The sequence below is a fragment of the Leptonychotes weddellii genome, chromosome X (genome assembly GCF_054177405.1).
Source record: "Leptonychotes weddellii isolate Sample4059 chromosome X, ASM5417740v2, whole genome shotgun sequence".
Classification (NCBI taxonomy): Eukaryota; Metazoa; Chordata; class Mammalia; order Carnivora; family Phocidae; genus Leptonychotes; species Leptonychotes weddellii.
This window is the reverse complement of record NC_138385.1, coordinates 70,584,099-70,602,184: the sequence shown is the minus strand read 5'-3', so window position 1 is coordinate 70,602,184 and position 18,086 is coordinate 70,584,099. Positions and strand designations below refer to the sequence as shown.

Here is an 18,086-nt window from a genome sequence, read left to right as displayed (position 1 = left end):
TTTTTTTTAATGTCTTAAACTTGTAGGTTATTTGGAGAAAATATGGATGGCGAGGTAGGCTCTTAAAGGAGAATGTGAAGCTGAGCGCTGCTTATGATCCTTTATTCCATTTGATTTTTTCAAATCCAATCAATTAAAGCCTTTCCTCTTCCCCCACCAAAAAAACGTTTTCCAAGAGCTCGCCTCCAGCCAGCAGTCTTTCTCCCACTAGGAAAAGGGTGGATTTGTTTAACCGCTTTGTTCTTTCCTTTTTAACCTGCCTGTGTTTAACCGGACCCTCGACCCCAACCTCTGGCAGGCATTTTAACAATTGCTCTTGTTTAAGTAAGAGAGAAACTTTAGCTCCCCGTCCAAACTCCGAGGCTCAGGTTCACCAGGCTCCAAGCCTCTCCCCCGCCCCCCCGTGCCGGCTGGCTTTGTAGGATTTTTCCAGGAGCCACGGAGGAGGGGGCCAGCGTCGGGGGTTACAGTCCCCAGCCCGCACCTCCAGGCCGCTGCCACCCACCTGCCGAGCGGCCGCGTCCCCCGCCCAGCCCTCACCGCGCTCGGGTCTGACCTTTGAGCCGCCTGGAAGGCCCCCGCCGGGTGAGTGCCGGGCTCAGGCCCGCCTCTCCGCCCGCTCCCCGGGGAGGAAAGGTCTGGCCACAGCCGATCGAAAGTCGCTGGGGCCCGCTGGAAGGAGACAGCCCCCCGGCCCCCCGCCCCTGCCCACCCGGGGACCCTGGCCCACCCCCCACCCCCGCGCGCGCGCCCCACTCGGCCGGGCCGGGGACGGGGACGAGGCGGGCTCGCCCTTCAGCTTCCCCGGGCCTCGCGGTCGCCCGAGGCTGCAGCGGCGCCACCGGAGCGTGCCGAGGCCCCTCCGCCGCACAGGTACCGCACGGGCAGCTGCCCCGGCCACCGAGCAACGAAGCCCGGGCAGCGAGGGACAGCGGCGGGCCCCCGGCTTGCACGCAGGAGGAGCGCCGGGTTAAAAGTCGCTATTGCAAAAGTCCCGCGTCTGATCCTGGGCCTTATCTCAGATCGATAACATGAAGGCCTTTGGAGCCTGTGCCAAATTTTAACAGCCAGCGAGGATTCCAAATGCTAGGACGCTGGCATCAGGATTTAAGATTTGAGCTGTGTTTCTTTAAAAAAAAAAAAAAAAAGTAATGTATCGAAGGGAATATAAAACCAAAGGTTATTTTTCTTTTCCCCCCTGTCATGAATTCGCCCATCCGTGGGTGAGCCCACTCACTCCCAAGCAGAAAGGGGAGAGGGGGGCGCCTGGGTGGCTCAGTTGGTTAAGCGACTGCCTTCGGCTCAGGTCATGATCCTGGAGTCCCGGGATCGAGTCCCGCATCGGGCTCCCTGCTCGGCGGGGAGCCTGCTTCTCCCTCTGACCCTCCCCCCTCTCATGTGCTCTCTCTTTCTCATTCTCTCTCTCAAATAAATAAATAAAATCTTAAAAAAAAAAAAAAAAGAAAAAAGAAAGGGGAGCGGGATGAGGATGCAGACAGTTTGGGTCAGCATCTGGGCCGAGTTTGGGAAAGAGAGGAGGCTCTGGAAAGTTGCCTCCTTTTCCTCTCCCACGGGGTTTCTTGGGTAATGTTTTCTTTTTTTCTTCTCTGATAATTTTTCTTTGTCTTCTCCCTGTTCGCTGGTCACACTCTGGCCTCAGCTCCCAGCAGAGAATGTTCCCGCCCGTGGAGTTCAAGACTCCTTGCCAAACTGGCACGGTGCCCTCTCCGGGCGGCAAGAAATAGCCAAGGGGCTGTCAGTTCCTCCAGTGGCGCCCAGACTGTGTCCTCTTCTCCCGGCCTTCCCTTGTGCCAAGTTGAAAATGGGTGTCAGGTCCCATTTAGTGTATTATCACTGATGACCATAGTTCTCAAGATGCACTTTGGAAAAGCGCAGAGTAGGAAGGTTCTGGCCTTTGCGCGGTGGGTTGGAGAAGGGAACCAGCACCATCAGGGGATGGGGGAGGGCAGTGGGAGCTGGTGACCTGCAGGCAGCGAGGGGCCACCAATGAGGGAGCTGCCCGCCCCCCCACCTTCAGGGGCTAGGGCACAGACATAAAGGGCGGCCTTCCCTCCCCTGAGCAGCCAGCTCTCTGAGGGTCACCGACAGACACCAAGGTATGGATGTTGGGGGTGTTGTGGTTTTTTCTTCTCTTTTTTAAAGATAGCTTGAAATCACACCCTGGTAAGTCGATTGAAGGTGTCTCACGTTATGGACTATCAGCTCTTTCTGCATTTCCTGTATGTCTCTTCCTGCCACATTGCCTATTCTGTTCTGATTGAGAGAACATGTTTTTCCAGTTCTGAGAACAACTCAGTCTGTATTGGAATCTTACCAGGGCCTTAAGCCAGGTGTTTTGCTGAATTTGCTCCATGCGATTACATTTCTCTGTCATCTCTGCTACCTTCCAGAGAGCTCCCCGTTGACAATGTCTTCCATTAAGATCGAGTGTGTTTTGAGGGAGAACTGCCGGTGTGGGGAGTCTCCGGTGTGGGAGGAGGCGTCCAACTCGCTGCTCTTTGTAGATATTCCTGCAAAAAAGGTTTGCCGGTGGGATTCTCTCAGCAAGCACGTGCAGCAAGTGACTGTGGGTAAGGATGAAGGCCCCGCTCTGTCCAGATGGGGGTGGGGGGGTGGGGGAAGTTGTCACCTGATGTGTCATTCCCCAGGGAGCTTCTTGTTGAAGGCTACTGGATGAGCTTTCATGCTCTCTCTAGCCACACTCTGTGTCCTCCCACTTGGACCCCGGAGTAAATTCTGGATGGTCAATACTTTCCTCTTCGGCTGCGGGTGAGGGGCAACAGTCCGCATTTGGTGTTGCTGACGAGGCACTGTGGGGTCTTTTCCTTAACATCTTCAGATCACAGCTTTAAAAGTCGGAGACCCCATTTGTGGCACGGCAAAGTCCGTCTGCCTTGGGTCGGGCCAAGCCCTTAATTGGCAAAAGAAAGAGAAAAGAAAAGAGCAGGTATATCCCTTCTTTGAATGTAAGAAGACGACTTACAAAGCATCAACCAGGACTATCTGTTCACTGTACAAAATAAGATTCATGACAAATTCCAAGGGCATTTGAACGTGATTCTGTTGTTCCCAGAGGAGGGGTTTCTCATTCTATGGCCCAAGCGTAGGAGCTTGATTAGAGATAAGGAAGCTTCTTGTTTTGTGTTAATGGGAAGAGATACCAGGAATTCCTGTGACCTTGGGACAGTCTCATCCCAGAACTGGCGACCTCAAACTTTTTTTTTTTTAATGGGAGGGAACAGCTCTTTAATCCACCCAGGGATTATGAGTGTGACTATAGGCAAAGTGACTGTGACCAGGGGTCAGAGCCGGGGTGGGGGGGGGACCCCACTGCTTTCCCTAGTCTCTCTTTCCCAGCATGTACACATTAGGGGGATATTCCTACCCCTAATCTGCAACCACCCCCAAACCATGGAAAGGGCTTATGGTATCAGGTAACTTAGGAAGTCACACAAGTGAGCTGACAGAAGTCTCCGGGCACAATGAGAATGTGACCCTCCCAACACTGTCCTGCACATTCCCTGGACCCTTCAATGGCTGGAATCAACTTCTTAACAGGGCTTTGAGTTAAGAGCTGCTCCCAGAGTACCAGTGCCTTGCACTTACTGAATAGGTGCTTAGAAAATGTTTTCAAGGGGTGCCTGGGTGGCTCAGTCGGTTAAGCGACCGACTCTTGGTTTCAGCTAATGTCATGATCTCAGGGCCCCGGGAATCGAGCCCCGAGTTGGGCTCCGTGCTCAGCAGTGAGTCTGCTCATCCCTCTCCCTCTGCTCCTCGTCCCCCACACTCTCTCTCTCTCAAATAAATAAATAAAATCTTAAAAAAAAAAAAAAGAAAATGTTTTCAAAATAAATTCCTCTTTTTGAAAGATTTTATTTATTTATTTGCCAGAGAGAGAAAGAGTACAAGCACTAGCCAGGGGAGGGGGGCGCAGAGGGAGAGGGCGAAGCAGGTTCCCCGCTGAGCAAGGAGCCCAATGTGGGACTCGATCCCAGGACCCTGGGATCACGAACTGAGACACCCAGGCGTCCCACAACTTTCAGTTAAATACATGAAATGGGGCCCCTTAAAAAAGACAAGTCCTGGATCAGAGGGAGGGAGAGATAGTTGCCGGAACTAAACACGGTTTGTGTCTCTGAATTTCCTGGAGATCAGGTGAATCAAGCATCGCTTGCTCCGTGACAGCTACTCCGGGGTCCCCCTGTTCTCCCCCACCCCAGTTAGGAACCCCCAGCCCTTTAAACTTGATGTGGCGCCTGCCCCAGTGTAGGGTAGCTGCAGCGATGTGACTTCTCTGCTTCTCCCACTAGACTAGAAGCTTCCAGGGTTTCATTCACCTTTCTATCTCTGCTGCCCAAGGATACTGCTCAACGAATATACTTGGTTCTATAGCCTTCACCATTCAACAGAAGGGAGAGGGCACTTGCATTGTCAAAAGAGCTGGAATCCTCTTCGAGATGCCAGGTGGCGGGATGCCCGCGGGGTGCCGCTCGGCCACTGGCCCACTTAACTCCCTCTGACAGCTGCTTTTGCTTCTGCAGATGCCCCCGTCAGCTCTGTGGCCCTTCGCCAGGGAGGAGGCTATGTCGCCACCGTTGGAACGAAGTTCTGTGCTTTGAACTGGGAAGATCAGTCAGCAGTAGCCCTGGCCACAGTAGATAAAGACAAGAAAAACAATCGGTTCAATGATGGGAAGGTGGATCCCGCTGGGAGATACTTTGCTGGTGCGGTTTATCTCTAGCCCCTATTGACCGAGGTTGGGAGAAAAGCAGGACTTAGGATAAGTCTCCCAGTTGTTATGGGAAAATGTTACTCATAATGCGTCTTGGGTTCTTCTTTTATTATTACTTGAGTTGCTTTTCACTTAAAAAAAAAAAAATGCCTGGGTGCCTGGGTGGCTCAGTCGTTGGGCATCTGCCTTCGGCTCAGGTCGTGATCCCAGGGTCCTGGGATCGAGTCCCACGCCGGGCTCCCTGCTCGGCGGGAAGCCTGCTTCTCCCTCTCCCACTCCCCCTGCTTGTGTTCCCTCTCTCGCTATCTCTGTCTCTGTCAAATAAATAAATAAAATCTTTAAAAAAAAAAAAAATCCCAGGGGGCTCCTGGCGGGCTTAGTGGGTAGAGCATGTGACTCTTGATCTTGGGGTCGTGAGTTCAGAGTCCCACGCTGGGGGTAGAGTTTACTTAACACAAATGTAAAAATAAATAAATACATAAAATAAAGTCTATTACAAATTAACTGTTAAAAATAATAAATTAAAAATAATTTTAAAAGTTTTTAAATCCCATGAGAAAAGCTTCAGAAATATTCCTTTCAATTTCTGTCTCTGGCAGAGACTAAAATGTGCGTGGTACTTTTGTAGTTTAAGTGAGCTCTATTTTTCTATTATTTTGTGGTTTTTTATTTTAAAGACTTTTTTAAATTTTCTTTTTTTAAAGATTTTATTATTTATTTGACACACACAGAGAGAGAGAGAGAGCACAAGCAGGGGGAGCGGCAGGCAGAGGGAGAAGCAGGCTCCCCGCTGAGCAGGGAGCCCAATGCGGGGCTCGATCCCAGGACCCCAGGCTCGTGACCCGAGCCCAAGGCAGATGCTTAACCATCTGAGCCACCCAGGAGCCCCTAAATGAGGTTTACAATAGAGGTTTTGTGGTAGTTGGTGATGTTTAAATTGGAAATAATTTCGAATTTACAGGGGAAAAAAAGTAAAAATAGTACGAACAACACCCGTCTATCCTTTACCTAGATTCACCTATTGTCAACATTTTGTCCCATTTGCTCGCTCTCTCTATATATAAACATACTTTTCTCCAGAATCATTTGGAAGTAAGTTGCATATATCACGTGCCTTAACCCCGAAAAATACTTCCAAATACTTGGGAATTTCCCAAGAAAAATGACATACTCTTTTTTTTTTTTTTTAATATTTATTTGACAGCGAGAGAGACAGCGAGAGAGGGAACATAAGCAGGGGGAGTGAGAGTGGGAGAAGCAGGCTTCCCGCAGAGCAGGGAGCCCGACGCGGGGCTCGATCCCAGGACCCCGGGATCATGAGCTGAATGAAGGCAGACGCTTAACGACTGAGCCACCCAGGCGCCCCGAAAAATGACATATTCTTGCATGACCATAGTATAGTTATCAACTTAAAGAAGTTTAACATTGTTACAGTTTTAGCTGATGTACTATCTATACTCCAGTTTTGTCCATGAACCAAATAATGTCCTTTACAGCATTTTTCCCCTCCAGCACAGGATCCAGTCTAGGATTATGTATTGCAGTTAGTTGACATGTCTCTTTAAACCTCTTTCATCTGGGACAGAACATAGCCTTTCTTGTTTTTTATGACACTGCCGTGTTTGAAGAATACAGTCCCACACAACTCCCCCCGTTTTTAATAGAACATTCCTCATGTTCCTCTTGTTTTTGTGTTTGTCAAATGTTTTCTTGTGATTAGACTGATGCCGTACATTTGTCGCTAGAATACTGCAGAGGTGACGCTCTGTCTTTGTCCAAGTATCCCACCTGGATACCATGTCCCTCACGGGTGATGTTAGTTTTGATCACCTGGTTAAGGTCTTCTCAGATTTCTCTACTGCATGGTTACTATTTTTTCAAAGATTTTATTTATCTATTTTAGAGAGAGAGAGAGCAGAGGGGCAGAGGGGCAGGGAGAGGGACAAGCAGACTCCGCCCTGAGCATGAGCCCGTCGCAAGGCTCGATCTCACAACCCTGAGATCATGACCTGAGCCGAAAGCAAGAGTCGGAGGCTTAACCGACTGAGCCACCCAGGTGCCCCCATAGTTACTATTTATTTGTGGGGTTTATTAGTTATCTATTGCTGTGTAAGAAATTACCCTGAAATTTAGTGGCTTAACATAACAAACATTTTTTTTTATCTCATATAGTTTCTGAAGGTTAAGAGTCTGGATGTGGCTTAGCCAGATGGTTCTAGTTCGAGGCTATATCATGAAGTTGCAGTCAAGCTGTTGGCGGAGGCGACAGCCTCAGAAAGGAGTCTTTCAAGGGCCCTGGAGGATTCGTGTCCAAGCTCAATCACATGGGGTCGGCAGGAGGCTTCAGTTCCTTACCACATGGGCCTCTCCATAGGGCTGCTAGGGACATGGCTTCCCCAGGGCCAGTGATGTGAGGGAAGGGGAGGTGGGAGAGGGAGAGAGAGAATGAGGACACCCAAGACAGAGGCTACAGTCCTACTATAACCAGTCTTGGAAGTGACATAACATCATTTCTGCCATGTACTATTGGTCACACAATGATAGAAGGGACTGTATACAAAGGGTGTGAATACTGGGAGGCAGGGGTCATTCGCGGCCATCTTGGAGGCTGGCTACAACACGGGGAGAGATGCCTTAAGACCAACCAAATATCCTGGTCCTCTTCAAAATATCTCCGTTGGGTTTTACATTTGTTGATGATTCTTGCTTGAGCCAGTGTTGACTGTGATGGTTGGAGAATGGCTTACGTCCAACCTTCCGTGAATGTTAACTCTAGTTTCCAATTCAGTAGTGCCTTTCACGTATGTTCTCATTTACTTCCCCTCATAACAAGTTAGCCCGAGTTGATTCCAAATCCCTGCTGTGTCCACCTCCCCACCCCTCCCCTTCATGTTTGCAAACCTTGCTGCCATGGCCCCGTCTGCTTTCAGCATGGAAGGTACGTGAGGTCTTGAGCAACCGGCTATGGCTTGTTTCCCGTCTTCCCAGGCTTTACACAACCATAGATCTAGTCCAGGACAGGTGGAAAGATTTAAGATGAGAATCCGTTGGAAGCCCTTCTGCCACTAATTTCTGCAGCATAAAGAAATGGGACTGGATACCCTACCTGCTGTTGAAATTGAGTTTCTCTCTCCTTACAGCTATAGTTTACAGTTCTGTGGCACTTGGTGAGATAAAATAAAGGTGTCCTCGGAAGCCTGAGTCCTTAGCCTGGAGTCCCCAGTTCTTAACCTGTGCCCTGAGGAGACCCCTTAAAATTGTAGGCATCATTGTGTGTGTACAAAGTGGTCATGCGCATCTGCCGGAAGCACCTGAGAACCTTTTTCTAGAGAGTTCATAGCTTTCAGCAGGTGCTAGGAGGTGTCCCTGGACCAGAAAAGGGTAGGGTCATTGGATAGTCGGGATGGAGTCTCGAGGTGGTGGGTAGAATCCTGAAGGTGTCACCACATCCAAGGTCTGACCTGTCTGTGTCCACTACTAGATAGTGACGTATGAGCCAGGGCTCCAGCATGTTCTTTCCCACTGAGGTAGAACCCTTTCCAATCAGTGGGGAATTCACATTCATGTTCCAGGCATCTCTTTCTGTGAGGCAGACAGTGGGGAGGAATATTAGTGAAACAAACCCAACAGCCCCATAGCCGGAAACTGCTGCATGAACTTCCTTCTCCCCTGGGAGGGAGGATTTACCCTGTCTTGCTTGCTATTCAGCCTTCCTAACTTTTGTCCGTTTTCCTTTAACTCACTTTTATTTCAAATGGAACTTGGTATACTAGATGAACTTCCCAATTTCTTCATTACAGTCAAATTCCGCTCTGTCCCCCAAGATCATACTCAAGTCTAAGAAGAACGTGTACTCTGCTACTGTTGAGTGGAGTGTTCAGTAAATGTCACTTAGATTGGTTGATGCTGTTCAGTTTATTTCTTTGCTGATTTTTCTATCTGCTTGTATCTATTACTGAGAGAGGGATGCTGACATCTCCAACTGTAATTATGGATTTGTCTATTTCTCTTTTCAGTTCTGGCTTTTGCTTTGTGTATTTTGAAGCTCTGTTGTTAAGCACATACAAATCAGGATTGCTATGTCTCCTTAGTGAATTGACCATTTTCGAATACGTAGGACCCCTATGTATCCCTAATATTTTTCTTTGCTCTAAGTATATTTTGTCTGATGTTAACATAGCCCCTCCAGCTAATATTTTAATCAATATTTGCATGGTGTAGCTTTTCCCATCCTTTCACTTTTACATGATCTATATCATTATATCTGAAGCGAGTTTCTTATAGCCAGCAAATAGTTGGATTTTTTAAAAGTTCATCTTTTTTTTTTTTTAAAGATTTTCTTTATTTATTTGAGACAGAGAGAATGAGAGAGAGAAAGCACACGAGAGGGGGGAGGGTCAGAGGGAGAAGCAGGCTCCCTGCCGAGCAGGGAGCCCGATGCGGGACTCGATCCCGGGGCTCCAGGATCATGACCTGAGCCGAAGGCAGTCGCTTAACCAACTGAGCCACCCAGGCGCCCTAAAAAGTTCATCTTAACAATATCTTAATTGATGTGTTTAGATTATTTCCATTTAGTGTAATTATTGATATGCTTTGACTTAGATCTACCATTTTGTTATTTGTTTTCTCCTTTCCCTCTGTATTTTTTGTTCCTCTGTTTCGCCTTTTCTGGCTCCTTTTAGGTTGCGTGAACCTTCTTTTAGAATTCGATTGTGATTTATCTATGGTGATCTTTCATTGTAACTCTCTGGGTAGCTTTTTAAGGACTTCTGAAGGGATTGCAAAATATACAGTTAACTTTTTATAGTCTATCTAGAACCAAGATTTTACCACTTCAATTGATCATCGCTTCTTTATGCGATAGTTGGCTTTATATACATGCATATAAATCCCGTCAGAAAATGTAATTTTTGCTTTTAACCATCAGAAATATTTTAAAGAACTGGGGCGCCTGGCTGGCTCAATTGGTGGGCATGCGACTCTTAATCTCGGGGTTGTGAGTTAAAGCCCCATGTTGGGTATAGAGATTACTTAAAAATAAAAAAATCTCAAAAAAAGAAAAACAAAATAAAATGTTTAACAAAAAAATATTTTCAAGAACTAAAGAGGAGAACAGCCTATTATATTTACTATTTCTGTTGCTCTTCCTTCATTCTGATGTTCCAAGCTGCCTTCTGGTATCATTTCCCTTCCCTTAAGCAATTCTGTTAGAGCAGATCCGCTGGCTATGAATTCTCCCAGTTTTACTTCATATGAGAAGATCTTTATTTCACCTTCGTTCTTGAAAGATATTTTCACTGAATATAGAATTTTAGGCTGACACTTTTTTTCTTTCAGCAAATGAAAAATGTGTGCCTTCCGGGGCACCTGGGTGTCTCACTCAGTCGGTTAAGCGTCCGACTCTTGATCTCAGCTCAGGTCTTGATCTCAGGGTCATGAGTTCAAGCCCCCATGTTGGGCTCCACGCTGGGCAAGGAACCTACTTTAGAAGAAGAAAAAGGATAAAAAAAAAAGCGTCACTTCCTTCTGATCTTCATGGCTCCTCTTAAAAAATCAACAGTCATTGAAATCATTATTCTTCTATATGTCATATGCCATTTTTCTTTCTTTCTTACCGATTTTTATTTGACTTTGGTTTTCAGAATTTTGATTATGATGTGTCTGGGTATAGATTTCTTTGGGATTATCTCCTGTTTTTGGGCTTGCTCAGCTTGAATCTATAGTTTTCTGCAATGTTGTTCACATTGGTTAATTTCTTTTTTTATTTTTATTTTTTAAAGATTTTTTTATTTATTTAACAGAGACACAGCGAGAGAGGGAACACAAGCAGGGGGAGTGGGAGAGTGAGAAGCAGGCTTCCCGCCGAGCAGGGAGCCCGATGCAGGGCTCGATCCCAGGACCCCGGGATCATGACCTGAGCCGAAGGCAGACGCTTAATGACTGAGCCACTCAGGCGCCCCGGTTAATTTCTTTTTTTAATTTTTTTTTTAAGATTTTAATTTTTTGTATGTAATCTCTAGGCCCAACGTGGGGCTCAAACTCACAACCCCAAGATCAAGAATCACACGCTCTACCGACTGAGCCAGCCAAGCACCCCTGGATAATTTCTATTGACCTGTCATTCGCTACAGTAACTCCTTCGTCCTCTCTATCTTGCTAGCAAACCCATCCGGGCAGTTTCTTTATTTCAGTTATTTTCTTTTTCAGTTCTAAAATTTTTATTTGGCTGTTCGTTGTGTCTTCCACTTCTTTGCATTGCCAAGTCATATTGGATGGTATCCTAGACCTTTTGACTATTATTTTGAGACCCTGGGTCTTGTTTAAATCCTATGGAGAATGTTGATATATTTGTCCTCATAAGCAATCTATACCTGTGTTTAGGTTCAGAATGTTTTAACAGAAAAGCTCTAGCCTGCTCTCTGTGAGGTGCCATTAGGATCTGGCCCGCATGTGGGCCACTCAGTGGCCAGTCTGAGACTTAAGAGATCTAACCACAACTGCATTCTCAGTCTTCGGTATGCTAATTAGAGCCAGATTCTTGCACATACAAGTAGAAGATGAGCCCAGAAGATCATAAACAACTTTATGGAATTGCATTCCCGAACAACATCCCTCTGGATTATCTCCAGGTACTTTCCATTTTCCTGGAGCTGTCCTTGTCATTCCCCCAACCAGAAACCACCCATCTCTAGGACGGTGCTGTCTCCGGGGCCAAGCAGCAGGAGGATAGAGAGAGAAGAGAGAGAGAGAGAGAAACCACAAAAGCAACAGTGTTTGGCTCTGCCCTTTTGGAGCTGTGGCTTCACCCAGTTGGAGAGGAATGTCCCCTTCCCCTGAGTCTTGATTTCTGCAGTTTCCCGTTGCCGGCCACTCTGCTGTTACTACCCTTGCTGCAGAGGATAGATAGCCTGCAGACTGGAGAAAGGAGTGAAAAAGAACCAGGGCCTTTCTTCCACTCTCCGAGCCTCAGGAGTTTCCTATTCTGCTCCTTGAGCCAGATTGAGAGGGTTTCTCTTGGCTCTCTGTCTTCACCACAGTGCTCACTTCCAAGCTGCAGGCTGCGTTGAGCTCAGGCTGGGACATCCTGGAGAATAAAATGGAGAACTTACCACCAATTAGGCAGCACTGCAAATTCCGCTGTTCTTCCCGGGGCTGCCTGATACTTACTTTTCAGAGTTTCTCAAATAGCTCCACTTTGTCCAGATTGTGTAATCGCGCTCAGTGGGGGAAAGCGAGGTTGGTGGAGATGTATTCCTTCTTATCCGGAACCAGACCTGTCAGTGTAATTTTTATTTGCATCATAAGCAAGGTAGTCATTTCTTTTTCATGTAGGACCCAGATTGGGATTGTAGAATAGTTTCTTTGACTTTTAATTTTTTTAAAAGACGTATTTATTATTTAAAAAAAAAAAAACAGGGCGCCTGGGCGGCTCAGTCGTTAAGCGTCTGCCTTCGGCTCAGGTCATGATCCCGGGGTCCTGGGATCGAGCCCCGCATCGGGCTCCCTGCTCCGCGGGGAGCCTGCTTCTCCCTCTCCCACTCCCCCTGCTTGTGTTCCCTCTCTCGTTGTGTCTCTCTCTGTCAAATAAATAAAATCTTTAAAAAAAAATTTAAAGATTTATTTATTTATTTTGACAGAGAGGGTGGGAGCACAAGCAGGGGGAGGGGCAGAGGCTGGGGGAGAAGCAGGCTTCCCATGGAGCAGGGAGCCCGATGCAGGACTCGATCCCAGGGCCCTGGGATCATGACCTGAGCCCAAGGCAGACGCTCAACTGACTGAGCCACCCAGTTGTCCCTAGTTTCCTTGATTTAATGATGGGAAAGGAACCCTGGTCATAAAAGATGGTGTAGGGCACAGGGCAAGGTGCTGTGGAGCTAAACTCAGTGTTTTTGGGGTCTTGTAGGCACCATGGCCGAGGAGACAGCCCCCGCGGTTCTGGAGCGGCACCAGGGGTCCCTGTACTCCCTCTTTCCTGACCACCACGTGGAAAAGTATTTTGACCAGGTGGACATCTCCAATGGTTTGGATTGGTCCCTGGACCATAAAATCTTCTATTACATTGACAGCCTGTCCTACTCCGTGGATGCCTTTGACTATGACCTGCAGACAGGAAAGATCAGTACGTACTTTTTCATTATCCTTCTTAATACTGCTGGGATTTTTTTCAGATGTGTGTAACTAGGAAGCTGCCTCTTCTTCGACTCGTATGAAAAGGCCCTTACTTGTCAAATAAAGAACTGGCTGATGTGATTATTCCACCAGAGTCATAATTACCCAGACTCGACTATGCTGCCAGCCAAACCGTGGCCCTCAACACACCTAACTGTGGCCACCATTGGCATAATATGAATAGATCCTTCATCCCCCTTCTTGCTACCGTCACTAGAAAGAGGCTCACCGTGCAATGGATCCTGTTCTACCAGAGGTGCCTATAGGCAAATAATATACAGCAGAATGAGCCAAAGGAACGGAATGGAAAGTTAAGGTTTGGGATTGAAATTTCTCATTTGTACTCGAGTTAACTCAGAGACGAATTAATAATCTTCCAAAATGGAAGAGTTTAAAAAGTAGCTGCAGAGTGTTCAATTCCATCAGTGGGTTCGACATGAGCTATAGTTGGAAACTGGGAGGGAACGAGTTCTTGAGAATTTAGAAGGGAACACTTGAAACTGTTTTGTGAAAGGTGCCAAACCACAAGAGCAAAAGCAATAATAAAAATGACCTGGAAAAAAAAAATCACAAGACTCTCATGTAGATTTAACGAGAGGCAAGTTATTTCAGTACAGATGTTTTGCTTTGAAATACAGAGTGCTCTTTTTTATGACTGTTTTTACCCATTTTTACTGACACATGGTTTTAACTTTTTTTTTCCATTATACCTCGATGCAATTACTATAATGACCTGGATTTTCTAGTGTAAAGTTCCTCTGGAATTTGATGGGGGGTTTTTTTGTATACTGTTATTCCCTCTTTGGGGCCAGCCAGTTGGCTCCAGAATACCCCTCCTTTCAGAAATTAGGTATTTAATATTGAGTTTAGATAAGATGATTTTGGAGCATTCAGTCCAGCAGAAACAGAAGGCACACATCTTACTAGTTTTTGCGTATGAACAGTTCACATGGTACCATTAAGTTGCCTTCTAGATCTTGGAGTTAATCAAAGTCAGCATTTTTATAAGGAAAAACAGCAAAGGTCTAACTGCAAACCGAAATGTATCCGAGGTGGGTGTGCAGAGCTTCAGTTCAGGTCAACCTCAAAAAGAACTATTGGTATTTTATTAAGAATTCTACTTCCTTTTAGGGGCACCTGGGTGGCTCAGTCGGTTAAGCATTTGCCTTTGGCTCAGGTCATGAACCCTGGGTCCTGGGATCGAGTCCCACATCGGGCTCCCTGCTCAGTGGGAAGCCTGCTTCTCCCTCTCCCCCTGCCCCTGCTTGTGTGCTCTCTCTTTCTCTCTCTCTCTCTGTCAAATAAATAAATAAAATCTTAAGAAAAAGAATTCTACTTCCTTTTTCCTCTCTTCCCCTGAAAGCTTAGACAGATATGTCTGTACCCAAACTAGAGAGAGAGTAATCACCCCCAAATCATGTGGTAAAAATCCTTTGTTGAGGAGTGCCCACTCATGTTTCTGGACATTTTTGCTTTATTTTTTTTTTAATTTAAAGATTTTATCTATTTATCTGAGAAGGAGAGCACAAGCAAGGGGAGAGGCAGAGGCAGAGGAAGAAGCAGGCTCCCCGCTGAGCCCCGATGCAGGGCTCAATCCCAGGACCCTGGGATCATGACCTGAGCTGAAGGCAGACGCTTAACCGACTGAGCCACCCAGGTGCCCCTGGACATTTTTGTTTTAGAGTTAGGAATTCTTCTGAACCATCCCACGTGCCAGACCCTGGATAAGCAAAAGTGATCAGGATTTACAGTCAGCTTGAGAGCTCCTTGTCTGATGCTCAGTATTGAGTGGCCTGTTGTTTTATCGTGTGTGTGTGTGTGTGTGTGTGTGTGTGTGTGTTTTTAACCCTAGCCAACCGCAGAAGTATTTACAAGCTGGAGAAAGAAGAACAAATTCCAGACGGAATGTGTATCGATGCTGAGGGGAAGCTCTGGGTGGCCTGTTACAATGGAGGAAGAGTGATTCGTTTAGATCCGGAGACAGGTAGGCCTGCAGCAAAATTTTTTTAAAAATCCCTGCCATGTCTAGAAAAAAACGAGACACTAGCGACTAGAGAAACTTCATTACTAATAAAGTTCTATAGAGATATATTCAGAGGTCTCAATAGGATGATTTTGGAAATAAAGGCCCGAGATAGGGCCCCAAATTTATAGTCAGAACTTCTTTTCCTGTGGAGGTAAGTCTTTTTGCCCAAAACATATTGTCAGGGAAGGTAGGTTAAATACCTGGCTGAAGTCTGACCTCCACAATCCTTTTTGAATATCCCTAACTCTCGGCAAGGGGTCCCGAACGGTTGTGCAGGTTGGAAATTTGCTAGAGCTGGACTTTCAATAAAATATTTGGTGATCTAGGGAAAAGACTCCAAACTGTGAAGTTGCCTGTTGTTAAAACAACTTCATGCTGCTTCGGAGGGAAGGACTACTCTGAAATGTATGTGACCTGTGCCCGGGACGGAATGGACCCCGAGGTTCTTCTGCAGCAGCCTGAAGCTGGTGGAATTTTCAAGGTGATCTGGCTCTTTCTTTTATGTTGAGGGTGAGGTGGGAGATCCTTGGCTAAGTAACTGAATGATTACTGCTTTTTCTTTTTTTTTTTTTATTTGTTTGAGAGAGACTGCGCGCGCTCGAGAGAGAGAGAGAGAGAGAGAGAGAGAGAGAGAGCATGAGCGGGGGGAGGGGTAGAGAGAGAAGGAGGACTCCCCACTGAGCAGGGACCCTGACGTGGGGCTCAATCCCAGGACCCCGGGATCATGACCTGAGCCAAAGGCAGACGCCCAACTGACTGAGCCACCCAGGCGCCCCGATAAGTGCTTTTTCATACTTCCAAAACATAATTCTATTTAGCATTTTTTTTTAGAGAGAGAGAGAGCAGGTATGTGTGTGTGCATGTGCCCACACAAGTTGGGGCAGGGAGGGCAGAGGGAGAGGGGGAGAGAGAAAATCTTAAACAGGCTCCACGCCCAGCATGGAGCCGGACCTGGGGCTTGATCTCAAGACCCTGAGATCATGACCTGAGCCGAAGGCAGACGCTTAACTGACTGAGCCACCCAGGCGTCCCTCATTTTTAAGTTCATCATCCTATACTTTTAAAAACATTTTATTTAGATTTCCTAGGCTGTAAGTCCAAGATAACGTGTGTAGCCTACTTTGTACAGTACTTCAAAATAGTTTTGTGCTTCAGTAGTAGTGTTTGCTGAAATTCTGTAAATCAGTAGAATGGGCTTGGAAAACCAGTGTTTGAAACATGTTTATGAGATCAGTTGATTGTTTTCGTGTCACAGGAATATCTTTGGGTTTCTTAACTTACTTTTTGCAACAAAACAAACACTGAAGGGGCACCTGGGTGGCTCAGATGGTTAATCGTCTGCCTTGGGCTCAGGTCACGATCCCAGGGTTCTAGGATCGAGTCCAGCATCGGGCTCCTTGCTCAGGGGAGAGACTGCTTCTCCCTCTGCCTGCCGCTCTCCCTGCTTGTGCTCTCTCTCTCTCTCTCTCTCTCTGACAAATAAATAAAATCTCTTAAAAAAGAAAAGAAATAGGAAGAGGGCAGGAATAAATTCAGTTTTAAATCGAAGGTGGTTCTTAGTTGGATTATTATCAATGTGAATAATTGGGTTGGACCTAACCTAATCAGGTAATTCCTTTTTATGATAGGAAATAAAACAAAGATAAATGGTGGCTAAATATATTATTATGAATCATAAAGATGCTTTTGAAGATTACCTGTGAATTACCTTTTAGCAAAATTTCTCTCTTTTCTTTTTTTTTAACAGATAACTGGCCTGGGGGTCAAAGGAATTCCTCCCTATCCCTATGCAGGATGAGTGGCAGGCCTTCTTTCCTACTGGAGGAACTTTTGAAGAAACGTAGAAAATTCTAGAGCTGAAATTTCAATCTAGTTACAAAAAAGCTAAAGAAATGATATTATTAACAGGGTTAATTTTTTTTTTACAATTTTTAAAAGGTAGAGCATTTTAGTAAGGGGTGACAGGTAGTTTGATAACACACTAAAAAGCCTTCTTGCAAGGGTAATATAGAATTATAAAGAATTGTTCAACTGTCAATCAGCCTCTTGATTCTTTGCAAATTGCTAGAAGGGGAGGGGGGACCATGTCTGTTCTGCATTCCATACTTATTATACCTAAAGCTTCAGAAAACTAATAAATAATGGCTTAGTAATGACTTATTATGATTATGTTCCTTCTTATTTTTATCATAAGCTTATAAAATATACTGCAGTGCTAACCTACCTTCATATTATTCTTCCTACATGCTATTTTTTGCAAGCTAAAATATTACTGGAGGATAAGAATTAAACACTGGCAAAATCCATGGCTCCAACTGCCACCTAATAAATGTAAATCATTATTGTATGTCTTTTCGGTGAATTGACTTTTTTCAGTGTGTAATGTCTCTCTTTATCCCTTGAAAATCCATTGAAATCCATGGAAAATTCATCAAGTTTACATTTTTTTTAAGATTTTATTTTTTTAAGTAATCTCTATACCCAACATGGTGCTCAAACTTACAACCCCAAGGTAAAAAGTCCCATGCTCTACTGACTGAGCCAGCCAGCTGCCCCATCAAGTTTAAATTTTTTGCTTTCAACCATAAAGCATGTTTTTGTTTTTGTTTTAATTTTATTATGTTATGTTAGTCACCATACAATACATCATTAGTTTTTGATGTGGTGATCCTTGCTTGATCCATTGTTTTCGTATAACACCCAGTGCTCCATGCAGTACGTGCCCTCCTTAATACCCATCACCGGCCTAACCAATTCCCCCTCCCCACTCCCCTCTAAAACCCTGTTTGTCTCTCAGAGTCCATAGTCTCTCATGATTCATCTCTCCCTCCGATTTCCGCCCCCCTTCATTCTTCCCTTCCTTCTCCTAATGTCCTCCATGCTATTCCTTATGTTCCACAAATAAGTGAAACCATATGATAATTGACTTTCTCTGCTTCACTTATTTCACTTAGCATAATCTCCTCCAGTCCCATCCATGTTGATGTAAAAGTTGGGTATTCATCCTTTCTGATGGCTGAGTCATATTCCATTGTATATATGGACCACATCTTCTTTATCCATTCATCTGTTGAAGGGCATCTCGGCTCTTTCCACAGTTTGGCTATTGCGGACATTGCTGCTATGAACATTGGGGTG

General features: G+C 45.7%; 1 protein-coding gene across 2 annotated transcripts; it reads left to right on the top strand.

Annotated features, from left to right (window-relative positions):
• Positions 1-410: 410 nt before the first annotated feature.
• On the top strand, positions 411-17,295 carry RGN (regucalcin). 2 transcript variants are annotated; one of them, XM_031026821.2, is made up of 7 exons: positions 411-585; positions 2,412-2,591; positions 4,563-4,745; positions 12,657-12,872; positions 14,775-14,906; positions 15,275-15,429; positions 16,696-17,295. In XM_031026821.2, exons 2-7 carry the CDS (start codon positions 2,429-2,431, stop codon positions 16,744-16,746), a joined length of 900 nt encoding a protein of 299 aa, XP_030882681.1. In that variant the 5' UTR covers positions 411-585; positions 2,412-2,428; the 3' UTR covers positions 16,747-17,295. The 2 variants fall into 2 exon arrangements, with proteins under 2 accessions (XP_030882681.1, XP_030882680.1); XM_031026820.2 differs by lacking the exon at positions 411-585 and adding an exon at positions 2,010-2,117.
• Positions 17,296-18,086: the final 791 nt, after the last annotated feature.